This window comes from Phocoena phocoena, chromosome 7 (genome assembly GCF_963924675.1).
Source record: "Phocoena phocoena chromosome 7, mPhoPho1.1, whole genome shotgun sequence".
NCBI classification, from domain to species: domain Eukaryota; kingdom Metazoa; phylum Chordata; class Mammalia; order Artiodactyla; family Phocoenidae; genus Phocoena; species Phocoena phocoena.
In genome coordinates, this window is record NC_089225.1 from 60,568,409 (window position 1) to 60,582,499 (window position 14,091).

The 14,091-nt window shown below is 42.3% G+C and overlaps 1 protein-coding gene across 1 annotated transcript in view; it reads right to left on the reverse strand.

Annotated features, from left to right (window-relative positions):
• TTN (titin) overlaps nt 1-14,091 on the reverse strand; it is a 285,745-nt gene that overhangs the window by 16,472 nt on the left and 255,182 nt on the right. Inside the window, exons 280-297 of the mRNA XM_065880462.1 lie at nt 13,711-14,007; nt 12,051-12,338; nt 11,639-11,938; nt 10,930-11,232; nt 10,535-10,840; nt 8,665-10,431; nt 8,049-8,342; nt 7,047-7,334; nt 6,630-6,929; nt 4,464-6,530; nt 4,060-4,362; nt 3,636-3,941; nt 3,251-3,541; nt 2,859-3,155; nt 2,424-2,729; nt 1,226-1,531; nt 859-1,140; nt 86-679 (exon numbers count right to left, since the gene is read on the reverse strand). Of these exons, the coding sequence (XP_065736534.1) occupies nt 86-679; nt 859-1,140; nt 1,226-1,531; nt 2,424-2,729; nt 2,859-3,155; nt 3,251-3,541; nt 3,636-3,941; nt 4,060-4,362; nt 4,464-6,530; nt 6,630-6,929; nt 7,047-7,334; nt 8,049-8,342; nt 8,665-10,431; nt 10,535-10,840; nt 10,930-11,232; nt 11,639-11,938; nt 12,051-12,338; nt 13,711-14,007 (8,895 nt within the window). The remainder of the gene's footprint in view (nt 1-85; nt 680-858; nt 1,141-1,225; nt 1,532-2,423; nt 2,730-2,858; nt 3,156-3,250; nt 3,542-3,635; nt 3,942-4,059; nt 4,363-4,463; nt 6,531-6,629; nt 6,930-7,046; nt 7,335-8,048; nt 8,343-8,664; nt 10,432-10,534; nt 10,841-10,929; nt 11,233-11,638; nt 11,939-12,050; nt 12,339-13,710; nt 14,008-14,091) is intronic.

The window sequence follows — 14,091 nt, forward strand, 5'->3', positions numbered from 1 at the left end:
TTTCTAATGACAAAGTGTCATGAATTCTGAATGTTTCCTTCATTTTCCTTTACTATTATTGCTATTTTGGTGATTTGGTACATACCTCTGAGGTCTTGTACAGTCACGGCTGTGATGATCTCTCTTGGTTCTGACACACCTTTCTCATTTTGTGCCCTTACTCTAAATAAGTACTGTTCACCTTCATTTAAGGAAATAACAGTGTGCTCTAGGACTGTGGGTTTTGAGGTGACAACCTTCATCCATCTGTCGGTGCCAGCTTTGCAGGCCTCAAGAACATAGCCAGTGAGCCGGCTACCACCATCGTACAGTGGTTTCTCCCAGGCAAGTGTAACAGTGGATTTGGTGACATCGACAACTTCTAGCTTCACAGGCACCAAAGGTACTTCCGAGACCAGAACTGCATCAGATGTTTCACAAGGTTCTCCAATGCCATAAATATTTTCTGGCAGCACTCTGAAATAGTACATGGTTCCTTCTATAAGTCCAGAAATTCTGTAGAGCGTCTTGCTGCATTTGGTAGTTACTGTTTTGAATGCTCTCATGGCAGCTTCACGCTTCTCAATAATGTAATTGTTGACAGGAGCTCCACCATCAATTGTGGGAACTTCCCAAGTAATGGTCACAGAATCTCTTGATACTTCCTTAACTTTCACTGAAGGACAGGGACCAGGAGTATCTAAAACAAGAGAATGAAAGATCCATACTTCCTGTTTGCCTGACTGGTTGATAGATTTTTTGGGGGGCAGGAAAACGTACTCAACATAGTTCCTTTTAGAGAGGTGATAATCAGAGGTCAAGGTGTATCTTTTTAAACAATCTACTCACAGCATAGTTCATCTTAAGACAAATACTTACCATATACTTTAACAAGGACAGTTGCTGATTTCTTGCCAGATTGGTTTTCAGCTTCAATGGTGTATTTTCCAGCATCATACCGGTTAACTTTGTCCACAATAAGTAAAGAGTAACTCTCAGTGTTGTCAATGATCGCCCGGCTTGCAAGGTCAATGCCCTTCTTGCTCCATGTGATGACGGGTGGTGGTCTTCCAGATACAGACACCATCAGCCGCAACGAGGCCCCAGCTCTGATGGTCACAATCTTCTTTAAATCATCTGCAAGCTCAAGATCCGGTATTTCTGGAAAGTAAATGTCAAAACTTAATTAATTCATGAACAGGTGTGATGAGAAAATAATTCACCTAAAACCTTATATTATAAATACCTAGTCTTTCCGTGGGCTCAATTTCAGCAGTTGACTCGCTGTATTCACTCATGCCCTTCACGTTCACAGCAGCGACTCTGAAGGAGTATTTCTGGCCCATTTTAAGGTCTGTCACAGTGAATTCATTATTTCTTATTGTGGTGTTGGTATGCACTCGGTACCACTGGTCAGTGTCCTTCTCTTGCATTTCAAGAACATATCCTATGATGTCAGTGCCACCGTCATACATGGGCTTGGTCCAGGCTAAACTAATGCTGTGTTTGGTGGTATCTACAACTCTCGGAGCAGAAGGTGGTCCAGGGGTATCTATGAAATTTTAAAATAAGGATGCAGGTATTACACAAATAAGGAAGCTCGAGATTTGTATTTTTGGTTTTCAAGACTCACTGAGGCATTACCGTTCTTTGTCCACACTCACCAAGATACTCTTTGTAACTAGGCTCTTCTGATGTTGCAGGATAGCACTGTATGCTCTATTATTACTATTATTATTGTTTTAAGAGTTAAACTTCTTTAGAAAGGTAGATGTTTCTTTCTGGCCACTTTGGCTAACTATGCTGTGTCCTGCTAAGCTCACTGCTAACAGCACCCATTCTCAGGGACTTTTCTTTAGTTGCTCAGCTTTCAACAGGGTTAATATCACTTGTCACCTCTACATTGCTAATAAGTACAGGAATAAGTTTCTTCTACTTCCTCGATTCAATCCAAGTGATTTATTCCTTTTAGTTCTTGGGCTTAAACTTTGTACAAGGATTTGCCACTTATTTCTGAAGCTTTTGTGACAATTATTTTGTTAGGTGCTTACTAAAATACAAGAAGCTTTATGCTCTGCTAAGCCTCTTAAAAGAGATGTTGTCTTTTTTTCTTTTCAGTAGTTATTATCATTACAACAAAATTCTCTCCATTCTTAGGAAGATTTGCAAAATACATCCCTTTCATATCGGTAGTAGAATACTTTATTTTTATCACAGATTGGAAAATGCTGCAACAATTTTTAGCAATGTAACTGCTAACTTATTGACAGAAGTAGTAGTTGAAATGTTTTCTGTCTTAGGCTGTATTTAAGATCCTTCTAATAAGCATATGACTTTCTAGGCCATTCACAAATTCTACAAGTTACTGGAAATGGCATGTTGGAAAATTATTCGTAATGTGGTTTTGATGGGCATTAGGGTTATTTATGATTCTTGGAACTCACATGATGGTTCTCTGCAAGAGATAAAGTTGGAAGCTTCGCTGGGTTCGCTGTTACCAGCAGCATTTACTGCGGTCACCCGGAACTGGTAATCACAACCTTCCATCAGGCTAGTCACCTTCAGCCTGGTATCATACACCACATGGTCTTTGTTCACACGTGTCCAGCGCAAGCTCTTCTTCTCACGTTTGTCTACTAGATAGTTGCTGATCTCGTTGCCACCGTCAGATTCAGGTTTTGTCCACTGAATGATGATATGCTCTTTGCCAGCCCCAACTTCTTCAGGTATGCCAGGTTGTGATGGAATAGCTGTTTATATTTTTATGAAAATAAAAGGATGATCAGAATCGCACAAAATCACTATTGCTATGACTGTCCTCCCTTCTCCCCGATCCCATTACATTTCAACTGCTGAACTGTTTGAGTGTTAATACTCACTGAAGGAGTTTCTGGCGACAATGGGCTCTGATTCAGCAGGCACACCAGGGCCATATTTGTTTACTGCCCGCACTCGGAATATGTATTCGTTGTTCTTGATGAGTCTGGTAACCACATAGGATAGGGTTGGGCATTCGCCTTCCACAATCACCCAGTTGAGTCTGCTAGTCTCGCGTCTTTCCACGATGTAGTGAGTTATTTCTGCACCTCCATCTTCCTGAGGAAGGCTCCAGGCTAAAGTGCACTTCTCCTCTGTTACTCTGCTGACGGTGAGCTTTCCACATGGGCCCGGGGAATCTGAAACAGGTGTCAGGACGAGCAATGAGGAAGGTGTTTCTTTCTGCCCACGCTTGAGAAAGCTATGAAAATCAAAGATCGTTTGACGTACTTACCGAGAACTTTGACCACGACAGACACGGCCTTGGTCCCACTGGCATTCTTCACCGTTAAAGTGTATCTTCCACTGTCACTTCTGTCACAGAACTTGATCACAGCAGTTGCTCGTTTGCCAGTGTACTGCAGAGAGACTTTTTCACAGAGATCTAGTTCCTTGTCCCCTTTGGTCCAGATAATTTTGGGTTCAGGTTTGCCACCAACTGCAGCATCGAGAACAAGATCCGAGCCTGCTCTGATGGTAACCAGATCACCCTGTAATCTGGCATCGAGTTCGGCTTTGGGTGGAGCTGTCACAGGCAAAATAGATGTGAATGAATATACGACAGTTTATTGTTACAGAAATTGTGATAACTTAAAAGGAGAGCATTGACTATTCTTTACCGTATTCATCTCGGCAAGTGATGGGGCCTGTAGATTCTGATCCTTTGCTAATTACGCCTGCTGCATTCTTGGCCAACACACGGAATTCATAAGTGTCTCCTTCACTGAGAGCAGTAATGGTGAAGAAATTGTCAGATACAATGGTGTAGTTGCACTTGAGCCAGCGACCATCTCCAACTTCACTGACTGGCTTACGCTCTATGATGTAGCCTACAACCTTGCTGCCTCCATCATACACTGGGGCAGACCAAATCAGTGACACCGTTGATCTGGTGACATCTGTCACCTCTGGTCTTCCTGGTGCATCTGGAAGGGATGCAAAAGTAAGGTTAAATGCAACTCTGAATCTTGCTAGTACCAATAATGATGACGATGATGGTGATGATGGTGATAAACAAATGTACCCTTAAATTCTGATACCTACCAACTGGGTTTTGAGCCATCATAGGTCTTGATGCTTCACTGGCTTTGCTAACGCCTGCGGCATTGAGTGCATACGTTCTGAACTGATACTCCAGTCCTTCTACCAAACTGGTCACTTTGTAGTTGCACTCTAAGCATGGCAGTTTGTTTTCTTTCACCCAAAGAATGGTGTTACGTTCTTTCTTCTCAACCCAGTAGCCGATGACTTTACTGCCACCATCATGATAGGGTTCTTCCCAGCGAATAGACATGGCATTGGCAGACACATGGTAGACCTCAGGTCTGGTAGGTGCACTTGGTGGGACTAAATATAAGCAAAGGTATCAAATATGAATATAGTTTTATAAAATTCAGGGGAAAGATTTAATAATAGAGACTTGGAAATACGATTTCTATTTTTCTTACCAAATGGATGCTCAGCAACGATTGGTGCTGATTCCAGAGGCTTGCTGACACCAAATCTGTTCTCTGAACTGACACGGAAAGAATATTCCATGTATTTTGTGAGATGAGTGACTTTAATCTGAGTGCGCTTGACGCTGGAATTGACAAGCTGCCAAGCTGTTGTGCCTGACTCACGCTTTTCAACTATGTAATTAGTAATATCGGTGCCTCCATCATCTTTAGGTTCAGCCCATGACAGGACGCATGATTCAGCTGAGACAGATGAGACTTCAATGGGGCCAGTTACTGGACCTGGCCTTCCAATGACCACAACTGTGATGGTAAATGTTTTAACACCAGCTGTATTTTCCAGGGTCAGGAAGTACCTCCCAGAGTCACCTCTCATGCTGTCCTTTACAGACAGGGTGGTTCTGTCTTTTGTTGTTGTGATACTCACGCGATCTGTCTCCTTAAGTCTCATTTCTTCAAGCTTCCATGTTACTTTGGGGGCGGGACGACCACTGATTGGCACGTCAATGGTAAACGTGCTGCCTGCTTTGCAAGTTATGAGCTGATTGGTAATACCAGTGAGATCAGCTGTGGGCTCAATTTGAGGCTCCTTGATGATGACAGAAGAGAAGGCTTCCCTGGGTTCACTGTAGCCAGCATCATTCTTGGCCTTCACGCGGAATTCATATTCAGTGTTCTCAGTGAGGTGCTCCACCGTGAAAGTCAGCTGTTTGGTGTGACCAGCTTCAACCCAGAAGTCAGATCCCTTTTGTCTCATTTCGAGCAGGTAGCCAGAGATTCGGCTGCCTCCATCATGGTCAGGTTTAAGCCAAGCTAAGACCACAGAGGATTTGCTTGTGTCAATGACATCAAGTCTCTTTGGTGGAGCAGGCTGTTCTGTGGCTACCATTGGTTCTGGCATTTCATAGGGTTCACCAACACCATACTCATTTTCTGCAGAAACACGGAAATAGTATGGAACGCCTTCTACCAGGTCGTTGACCTTGAGGATCTGACGAGTGCATTTTTCACTGACTACCTGCCAACTACGGCGACTGGCTTCTCGTTTCTCTACCACGTAGTGATGGATTCGGGCACCCCCATCAAGGAGAGGGGCATCCCACATCAATGTAACAGATCCCCGGGTCACATCCTTGAAGGTAATTGGGCCAGGTGGGCCTGGAGAGTCTAGCACCTTTACGGTGAATGTGATTGACTTACTACCGCTGTTGTTTTCCACAGTAAGGGTATATTTCCCTGCGTCGTTTCGGTTGCAGTTTTCCACGGTGAGGGTGCTGAAGGAGTCTGTTGTATGGATATCAGCCCGAATGCTAAGGTTAGAGTCAGGTTTGCTCCACACAGCTGTCGGAGTCGGTCTACCCTGATAGGCAATGAAGAGGCGAATACTGGCCCCAGCTCTCACAATATGAGTCTGCTTGAAGTTGGCATCGATGTCTAACTCAGGAGCTGATAATCGGTCAACTGCTTTAATGGTGCCGGTCACTTCACAGCTGTCTCCTTTTCCAGCACCATTGACAGCACTAACCCGGAATTTGTATTCTGCACCTGCTTGTAGATCAGTAACTGTATATCTTGTTTTCACCCATCCTTCTGCATTCACCTTGTGCCAGTCTCCTAAGTCAGCTTTGCACATTTCAATAATATACCCAATTATCTCCATCCCTCCGTCAAACACTGGCTTAGACCATTCTAAGCTCACGGTTGTCTTTGATGTGTCTGTCACTTTGACCACAGTGGGAGCACTTGGGGGGTTGACTGGCTCTCTACATTTGATTAGTCTTGAGATACCACTTGCAGGTCCTACTCCTGCAGCATTTTCAGCCATGACATGGAATTCATACTCATTGCCCTCTGTCAGACCGGTGACTTTGAATCTTGTCTCAGAGATTGGTCGTTTGCTGATCACTTTCACCCATCGTGTGCTTTTCTTTTCTCTCCTTTCAAGGATGTACTGTTGGATTTCACTGCCACCATCTGATTCTGGCCTTGCCCATGTCAGGGTAATGCTATTGCCTGTTACATTGCTAGGTTCTGGAGTGCCAGGGGAATCGGGAGTAGCTGTAAAATGAAAACAAAGAAAGAAAGAAACCAATTAGACACATTTGCTTGGAAGTTAACCTTATGACATAGTACCACTTAGTAAAAATGGTCGCTTACTGTACTGTATTTGAGCAACCACTGGGTCAGAATCCAGTGGCCTGCCAACACCAAACTTGTTGACTGCAGAAATACGGAACTGGTATTCATTGCCAGTTATTAGTTTAGTGGCGGTATAGCTGAGGGCTTCACAATTATCCTCAATTAGCGCCCAAGCAAGTCTGCTGGTTTCCCGTTTTTCAATGATGTAGTGCGATACGGGAGCACAGCCGTCATTGAGTGGAGCATCCCACCACAAGGTCATCTTCTCGCCAGTTATACTGGTGAATCTTATTGGCCCAACTGGTTTTCCTGGTGTATCTATAAGAAAAAGGTTCCAGAGTTAGTTTCTTTCTCCTTGGCCATTAAAATGCAATCAGGCATGTCTTTAATCCAAGTCCTGTACATTGTAAGATTAAGAAGCTATTTTATGAGTACCTTGTACTTTCACTGTAATTTCTGCTTTTGTGGAGCCAGATGCATTTTTGGCTTCCACTCTGTATACACCACGATGGTCCCGAGTAGCATCTCTAACAAAGAGGCTGGTGGATCCAAGGACATCAGTTATTTCCATATTCATCCTCTTCTCAATTTCTTCTCCATCTTTGAACCAAGTTACTCGAGGTACTGGCCGTCCTTGCACCAAAGCTTTAATTCTAAGGCTCTCTCCAGACTTAATAGTGACACCATCAAAGTACTCAGGGCCAAACTCTACAATTGGTGCAACTACAAAAGAAAGAGACAATATGCATTAGTTTGGCTTAATAAAGACTTAAATAGCATGTTTTTCATTAGCACCATATCATAAATCCTGAAAGGGTAATGCTTATACGAAAGGCTATTCTGAAAGGATTGATAGTTGAGAATTTAGACTATGGGGTTAAACATTTGCATATTATTAGGTTATTGCCTTTGTTATATCTGTCATGTTATTAATCTTGCATTTCCATTTGTAAAAAGAGAAATGAAACATTTACGGATCATTTACTTCCTGATACTGCTGCATATTCAAACAAGTTCCTGTGCGGGGCCATCAGCTGCACTCAGGCAAGGTGATAATTGTGCTGTTGGACCTGTGTTGTGTTTTAGTAACTTCAGTCGAGAGGGGCAGTTATTCTTGGGACCTTTTTTTCTTCATTTATTATAAATGACTGAAATCACAAAGCTAAAAACTCATTCCCACTTGCATGCTATTTATATGGAAATGAAATAGTAGACGTGGTAAAAAGAATTGATGCTAATTACATTTTTTTCTTCTCTTCATCTGAAAGGTAGAAAATCGAATTCATCCACCTAACAACCTTTGGTAATCTGTATGAAATGTTGTTTCTCTTCCCATTTTTATAGACCAGCCCCCCCCCCAATATATATATATATATATATTTTTTTTTTAAATGTGAATGCTCTTAGTTACATTGGAAATTGGTTGTAAATGCTTACCATTTTCGTCCCTTGTCATAATAACGCCAGAAGACTGTGAGGGCGGGCTTATGGTTCCAACAGCGTTTCTTGCAAGTATTCTGAACTCATATCGATCCCCAGGACTAAGTCCTGTTGCCGTGTACTGGCATTCGCTGACATCACTAAAGTTGCATCTGGTCCAGTGATCGCTCCCTTGCCGTTTCTCGATGTTGTAGGCCACAATCTTACTGCCTCCATCACGCAGTGGTGGGTTCCATTTCAGAGTGATGGTTTCCCGGGTGACATCAATGTAGTCAGGAGTGCCGGGTGGGTCTATAAATTAGATGCAAGTTAAAGGCATCGTTATTTCTGTAATCAACTCTTAATCTTCAGTAGAAGGAAAATAAATAAATCCCCCAAACTCATTTTAGCCATTAATTGCAATTTTTTTTTTGTATCAGAGTCTTTAAAAAAAGAATTTTAAATTGCTCTTTTAGACTGATTTAAAATCATCCCCCTTGCTTTACCTGACCAGCTCTCTAGTGGCTAGGAAATATGTGAGAAGGTGATACGTGGAAGAAAAGCAGTGTTTGAGTTGTCACTAACACATTCAGTTGTGGAATTAAATATATTTGAATAATCCTCGGTCACTTACCTACTGGGGAAACAGCTAAGGTAAATTTGCTTGGGTCACTAGGTGAGCTTAGGCCGGCAGAATTTTCAGCGTATACACGGAACTGGTAATCCAGGCCTTCCATTAGTCCAGTAGCTCTATGTTCTCTTCCAGATATCGGTGATGTGTTAATTCTTTGCCACAGGATGCTATTTCTTTCTTTCTTTTCAACATGGTATCCAGTAACCTCTGAACCGCCATCATAAACTGGAGCATCCCAACTTAGGGACATGCCATCAGAAGTCACATTGTATGTAACTGGCTTTCCTGGGGGGCCAGGAATCCTGAACTGGTGTTTTGCCACAATGATGTTTGAGTCAAGTGGCTGGCTGACTCCATATCTATTTTCTGCCCTAACTCTAAACTGGTATTCAGCATCTTTGACTAGATTAGGAACTTTGAAAGTTGTCCGGGCAACACTGGAACACACCATCTTCCAATTAGTTTGTGAAGCTTCTCGCTTCTCAATGCTGTAACAGGTAATTTCTCCTCCTCCATCGTCATCGGGCACATCCCATGATATGATGACACTGTCAGCCTTGACTTCATCAAATCGAATGGGCCCTTTGGGCTTTGATGGTGGGCCGAGTGTGATGATTGTAATGGGAAATGAGTTTCGACAAACTGCGTTATCGAGAATAATGGTGTATTTCCCTCCATTCTCCTTCTTTGCGTTCTTAATACTCAAAGTAAGTTTGTTTTCAGTTTTACTCAAACGAACACGTTCGCTTTCTTTCAACGGCAAACTGTCTTTCAGCCAACTGATAGATGGTTTAGGTTTTCCTTTATAAGGTAGCTCGAGGTGCACATTATGCCCAATTCTCACAGTGACTTGTGCCCCAGGGATTTCTGACAGGTCAACTTGCGGTGGAATTACAAGTTCTTTCACTGTAATTGGCCCAGTAGTGACGCCATCACTCAGTCCTTTCTCATTTCTGGCAGACACTCTGAATTCCAGGACTGAATGTTCCTTGAGTTGGCTAACCTCAATTTCACATGTCTTACTTACGCCAGCATGTGACCATGTTTGTTCGCCTTCACCTTTCCTTTCCACAGTATAATCTGTGATGACACTACCACCATCAAAGTCAGGCTTGGTCCAGCTCAGGGTAACAGATGTTTTTGTTGAGTCTTTCACTGAGAGATCGCGTATAGGAGCTGGTACTTCGGCAGCCTTCACTGGCTCTGTAGTTTCACAGGGTTCCCCGATTCCAATTTCATTTTCTGCAAGAACTCTGAAGAAGAATGGCGTTTTCTCTGACAAATCTGTTACCTTAAAGGATGTGCTAGAACACTTGTGTGACACTGAAGACCATGTTCTCTTGGTGGCATCTTTCTTCTCAATGATGTAGTTAATTATGGGAGATCCTCCGTCAATGAGAGGAGACTCCCAGAGCAATGTGACTGTGCCTCGAGAAACATGTTTAATCTGTAGTTTCTGGCAGGCAGCTGGTGTATCAAGCACTTTAACGCTCACAGTTGAAGACGTTGGCTGACCAACGCCATTTTCTATTGTGAGAATATATTTGCCCGTATCATTGCGAGTGACTTGAGGAATAGTGAGTAATGAAGATGAATCAGTGTTTTGAATGCTGTATCTGGCATCACTGCCAAGATTCTTCTCATCTTTTCTCCATGTGACAGTAGGTGGAGGTCTGCCTTTGAAGGGAATCAACACTTGTACGTCTTCACCGGCTTTAGCTATAATGGAGGTCCTGAAAGCCACATCTAGGTCGATCTCTGGTTCCTCTGTAGACATAAAATGGGCATATACAATGAATTTTAAAGCAAGGAAATGAGTGATTTCCTCTATTAAAAAAATAAAAACACAATCATACCAGTAGGTACGTACCAAGTATATCTTTGGCCTGTACGGGTTCAGTCATTTCTATAGGTTCCCCTTGTCCGGCACAGTTTACAGCGGATACCTGGAAGTAGTAATTGACTCCAGGTTTCAGGTTAGATACCACATACTCTGTAGTTCTGACCTCTCCTTTTGTAGAGACAACAGTCCATTCCTCTTCCTCTCCTTGTCTCATGCCAACAACATATCCAGTAACAGCACTGCCCCCATCGTAGACCGGCTTACTCCAGCCAAGAGTGATGGACGATTTAGTTGAATCTTCAATTCTTATCTTAGCCGGTGGGCCTGGAGGATCTGGCATGGCCAATCACAGTACCGTAATTACATAATCGTGTACAGTTTGGTGACATGAAAGAAGACATAGGTGAAGACACCACACTTACCAATAGGATCAGCAGCTTTGTAGAAGTCAGATGGTTCAGAAAATGGACCCTGTCCAGCAGCATTTATAGCACAAACTCGGTATTGATAGTCACTGTGTTCCATGAGTCCTGTCACTTTCTGTCTGGTGTCACGGATAGTCTCCTTTAGGACTTTAAACCATCCCAGACTCTTCTTGTCTCGTTTCTCAAGGAAATAGCCGCTTATGTCACTACCACCATCTGCAACTGGCCTGTTCCAGACAACAGTCATCGAATTCTTGGTTATCTTTGTCACCTCTGGCACGCTCGGAGGCCCAGGTGTGACTGTTTAGAAAGGAAGAGGAAAATGAGTTCAAAGGATCAACATTACTGATAAATTCTACCTTTTAATCTTCAAATCCTATCTAAGAATATTAGTTTCATTTATTATACTTTCTACCTGGTGAAAAGGATGATAATGAGAAGCAATATGATGAACAAGAAAATAAAAGTCAATCAAGCTCTGAAAACATATTCATAAGCTAGCAGAATAGTATGTATGTATGTATGTATGTATTGGCTGCGTTGCATGGCTTGAGGGATCTTAGTTCCCCAACCGGGGATCGAATCCGTGCCTCGGCAGTGAAAGTGCCAAGTCCTAACCACTGGACCGCCAGGGAATTCCCAGTTTATATTTATTTTTAAATTTTCAGGTATTTGATTTTAGTTTTCTAATGAAATCATGTCTCACCAAATGCATTCTTTGCTACCACTGGGTGAGATTCCAGTGCATCACCAATTCCGTATTTGTTCACAGCGCGAACCCGGAAGATGTATTCATTTCCTTTGATAATCTTGGTGGTCGTAATGATGTACTCTTCCAAATTTTCAGACACCATAGACCACACGACGCGGCTTGTCTCACGCTTTTCCACGATGTAGTGAGTGACTTTTGCACCGCCATCATCCGCTGGAGGCTGCCAGAGAAGAGTTATCTTTGTAGCAGTGACGGTCTTAAATTCAATTGGTCCACCTGGAGGTCCTGGTTTGTCTGTGAATGAAAAAACAAAATGGTATATTAGTAAATTTTAAAAGGCTTCTAATTTAAAATTATTAAGTTTTAGGCAAACAAAATATGATGTGGGCCTGTATTCACCACCTACCAAGGATCTGCACTCTGATGGTGGCTGAGGCTGAGCCTATGGCATTCCTTAGTTTTAATTCATAGCTTCCACTGTTAAGGCGAGTTGCATCTTTGATGAGTATAGCTGCAAGGTCAGTGGTATTTTCGACACACACCAGTGCACTGGTTTGTAACTCTTTATCATCTTTATACCACTCAATTATAGGCTCAGGTTTGCCAGAAATGCCAGCTCTGAGCTTCACAGATGTACCTGCTCTGTATTTGACAACTTCTGTATATTCTAGAGGCAAATCAATTACGGGTCCACCTTCAAGAAAAACAGATGAGAAATATTTAGAAAATCACAAGGATGAAATAAATAATTGCAGCAACTTCAAAGTAAGCTCATTGGCCTTTATTAAATAATACACACGAAGTAGTTCTAATACTGTTTATATTTTACATTTAATTTTACAAGCCACTCTTTTATCACAGATGGGGAAGAAAGACTGCGAGTAAGCTCTGTACCCCAGTGACACTGCACTAATTGCACAGGGACTTAAATGCCTTTGAAATGTATTTTAACATCTATCAGGTGTTTTATTCCAGTGATGCGATGGGATATGGCAGTGAGAGCATCATTGCAGAAGCTGAATTATATGTTTTCTTTTATTCTAGCTCTCCTTCCTCTGACTACCTCTGATTCTTTTTATTTTCCCTTCCCAGTTCACTGGTATCCAAGTGGGGGCATTTCACATCAGACCCTTGAATTCTGAATTATCTACTCACAGAGCTGTAAACTTCCCTGGACTGATTTTCTGCCAGGCTCCTTAAAGTTTTTGAGAAACAGAATTAATTTGACTTGCTTCACAGTCTCACAAATACTGACTCAGTGTCTACAAAGCCTGGTTCATAAAGAGAAGCCCTGGGATTCTCAGCATGAGGATGGGAGTGGATTCTTTTGCCCAGATACCGTAGAGACTCCTCCTTGAAAATGGGGACTTTTAGAAAAAGTGTCACAGGGTACCTAACTCTCATGAAATTTTAATTTTCAAAGCACTGTTGAGTTGAATGTGCCACTTATTTTCCAGAATGGTCAAGTGTGTGTATTTTGGACTGACAGCCATGTAGAGAGAATTCTGGAGTCTGTCTGTTTGAAGACCCACCCTATTGTTAATGAGCTGCTTGATGTTGGGGAAGTTATATAAGTGCTCTAAACCTCAGTTTCTCTTCTGTAAAATGGGCTTATCTTAAGGCTGTTAGAACTAGGGGAGAGAATTCATGGCAAGTACCCAGTAAATGTTAGCTGCTGCTAATATTATCATCATTAACGCCTCTGTTTAGTCTTTCACTTATTTCAGAGGAATATTCTCTGGGCATTCAACCATGGTTTTAATTATTGATGCTGAAAATTTTAAACAGAAGAGTGAAAACACCAACTCATGTAATCAAAGCATCTTGAAAGGTTGAAGTCAGAAAGCTCTTTAGGTATCCTGTAGTCCAAATCTCATGTTTTACAGTTACGTCAAGAGGCCTGGAGGGGTTATGGAATTTTCCTACGACTCACAGCTAATTCATAATTTCTTCTAAAAGTCTAACAACGTACATAGTAAAAGTTATCCTACAGATTAGGACCACAAAAGTAAGACAAAATACTGAGTTAAATTGCTGTTGGGATTCAAACTGCTAAAAATGCTTACCATAAGAATCGATGCATGTAATGGGGCCTGCAACCTCGGATGGATTGCTGATGGAACCGACAGCATTTCTAGCAAAGACACGGAATTCGTACTGGGAATTCTGAGTCAAGCCAGAGACAGTGAGTTGAGTCTCGGTAACGTTGGTGAAGCTGGCCTTGGCCCATCTGCCATCTGGAAGGTCTCGTCTCTCAACAATGTAGCCTGTAATCTTGCTTCCTCCATCATAAGCTGGTTGTTGCCACGAAAGGTTGACAGAGTTCTTTGAAACATCAGTGATACGGACATTTCTTGGGGGTTCTGTGGTAATGACAGGAAGCAGATTAGTGGCACTTATTTCAACATTATTTTGCTTTGCAGAAAGAAGGTTTGCGTTTTTAAGTA